The sequence below is a fragment of the Triticum aestivum genome, chromosome 4D, assembly GCF_018294505.1.
Source record: "Triticum aestivum cultivar Chinese Spring chromosome 4D, IWGSC CS RefSeq v2.1, whole genome shotgun sequence".
Taxonomy (NCBI): domain Eukaryota; kingdom Viridiplantae; phylum Streptophyta; class Magnoliopsida; order Poales; family Poaceae; genus Triticum; species Triticum aestivum.
In genome coordinates this window covers 479,501,068-479,503,874 of record NC_057805.1, presented here as the reverse complement: position 1 = coordinate 479,503,874, position 2,807 = coordinate 479,501,068, and the positions used below count along the sequence as shown (strand labels likewise).

The 2,807-nt window shown below is 42.2% G+C and overlaps 1 protein-coding gene across 1 annotated transcript in view; it reads right to left on the bottom strand.

The window, feature by feature from the left end:
- The window catches only part of LOC123098801 (protein KINESIN LIGHT CHAIN-RELATED 1), a 3,789-nt gene extending 3,494 nt beyond the window's left edge, over positions 1-295 (bottom strand). Inside the window, exon 1 of the mRNA XM_044520877.1 lies at positions 1-295. Within this exon, the coding sequence (XP_044376812.1) occupies positions 1-146 (146 nt within the window). The 5' untranslated portion in view covers positions 147-295.
- Between the last annotated feature and the right edge of the window lie 2,512 nt (positions 296-2,807).

Here is a 2,807-nt window from a genome sequence, read left to right as displayed (position 1 = left end):
GTGGGTAGGGCTGCGGTGGAGAAGGGGAGAGGGCGGTGCGGGCGGGGAGGCGGGGGCCGGTGGAGAGGGAGAGGGGGAGGGGGTCGGTGGCGGGCGAGGGGGCTGGAGCGGGCGGCGAGGAGGAGGGATCTGTGGAGGCGCCGCATCTCCGCTGGGTTTAGCGGCTGTGGGGCGGCGAGGGGGCGAGGAGGAGGAGGGTTTAAGCCGGGGAACGTCGAGCGGCCGGTGCGGCGGCGCCGGCGGGTAGTCCGAGTGAGCAGCGACCCTTCGCGGAGGCGCACCGTTCGGCTCTGCCCGCTCCGCTGGGCTTGGGCGCTGTTGGGTTGGGGCCGAGATGTGCCCGGTCGAATGGCCCATTGGACTCGGGTTAGCAGGCCACTGCGTCACTCCATCCACGCTGTGATCCTCGGGGAATCCTATTTGGGAGACCTCCTCGCCAGAGCTCTCGGCGCCCGATCGTGTTGCTGGCGCCTACACGCACGAACAATTGGGCAGGCTCGTTAAAAAAGCACAGCATCGATCTCCTCGATTTGCACACGCTCGAAAAGAAAAAAAATCACTGTCGATCACGCACAGGTACCTTCGCTCTCCATCGAGCTTCCTCAAAAAGTTTTTCTTGCGAAACTCCCTCAAAAAAGTATATCAAATTTGAAGAAAATCAAAAATATGATCCAAGTTCATTGATTTTTGAAAGAAAAAGATCATCGATTTGAAAAAAGGTTAATCGATTCTGAAAAGAGTTCATCGATTTTGAAAATAAACTTGTCGATTTTGAAGAAAAAAATCATCGGTTTCGAAAAAAGTTCATTGATTTTGAAAGAGTTCATCAAGTTTGAAAAAAAGTTCATAGAGTTTAAAAAGAAGTTCATCGAGTTTAAAAAAGTTCATCAACTTTAGAAAAAAAGTTCATTGAATTTGAGAAAGTTCATCAATTTGAAAAACAGTTCGCCGAATTTGAAAAAAGTTCATCTAATTTGAAAAAACTTTCACTGATTTTGCAAAAATTTCGCCGCCTTTGAAAAATTTCACGAATTTAAGGGAAAAAAATAAAAAGAAAAGAAAAAGGAAAGGAAACAGGGAAAACTGCTGCCATTTTTGCATTTATATAAAGAAGAGAAAAAAAGGGAAGTAGCACATGGGGTCATGCTATCCAACTGGTTGGTGCATTTGCTTCTTTAACAAACGAACGGGCTTTGAGTCACAGCTTACACACCTTTTTTGGTCTTTAAAACAGGAAAAGCAGAACAGCAGAAGGAAGTGGGCCGGCCCGCTATATAACCGAGTGCCGGTTTTTGCATGGGCCGGCCCATTTTTTCGAAATTGTGACTTACTTTCTGCAAATTCCTGAACATTCTTGTAAATCGTGAAGATTTTTTGAAATCATGAACATCTTTTAAATTCTTGAACACTTTTCAAAATAGTGAACGTTTCTTAAATTCGTAAACATTTTTTCAATTTGCAATTTGTTTTTACAAATTTGTGAACATTCTCTTCAACCGTGAACATCTTTTGAATTCATGAACTTTTCTTTAAATCATGAACATTTTTTAAACTTCATGGACATATTTCACAAATTCATGAACATTCTCTTAAACCATGAACATTTTTTGAATTTCTGAATAATGTATTTGAAATAGTGAAAGTTTTTTGAATTCATGAATATCTTTTAAGTCCGCAAACATTTCATAATTTCTTGATATTTTTTTTCAAAATGCACATTTTCTTAAAAGAAATGGAACTTTTTGTAATCCTGAATTATTTAAATAGAAAAAATAAAACAGAAAATTAAAAATTAAAAAACAGAGAGCTTGGACATGGGTCGGCCCAAACGAGCGCGCTGGGGGAGCTAGGGGTGCATGTTGCCGCTCCTCCCAGCGCGTACCGCGTCGTATAGGAGCTCCCGTTATTCTTTCTCGGCTGGCTTTTCAACTTAAAGAATATGTGCGAAATTTCTCTCAAAGAAAAGGCTGCACGAAATTTCTTTCAAAGAAAAGGCAGTGCGAAATTTTGCCATAGTTTGTTTTTCTTTGGGGGGCTGAGGGGGGATTGTGGCCAATTTTTTGGCAAAACTGTAGGCATGCATACAACCATGACCCAAAGTAGCACCATATAAAAACGATGTGCAACAACTGTGTGATATATTCTCTCTCTTCAGGACCAACTCAAAGCCGGGAAGAACAGATTCAACAGCTAAAAAAAACCCTGCCGCCCTAAGATTTGGTTCTGTGACGCCACGAAAGAAGAAAGAGGAAATTAATGAAGTGTGGCACATGGAAGGTACCTACCTGAATACCATGTTCAACTGACCCACTATTTCTAGGCAGCAGCTGCCATCCGCTGCCTCCCTTCTCCATTTTCGACGTGCCTTTGCCCGTTGAACAGCTCATCAACTCCCTTGCGGAGCTGGCCTCAGACTAGGACGAACAGACACGCAGCCGAGAGAAAGGCGTATAAAGAAACAAAAAAAACACTGTCACCTCCACATGAAAACATACTACGATTCCAACGGTCACGTAATTTGGCTGAGCAATAAAAAAACTTTCAGTTGAAATTCTACCTATCTGTTTATCACATACTATAAAAGCATAATACATGGTTCTATTTTAGGACAATCTATGCCATCAAAATTATTTGTTTGTTTGATCTATTATTAGCAGATCGGATTTAATGAGAGATCCGTACGTATATAAGCATGTAACCCCATTTGATGGGAGTCAATATTACTGGAGATTATTTCAAAAAAAAATATTACTGGAGATTGTGCTGTACACGAAGGTAGATTGCAAATCCAAAGCTGACTGTTAGTA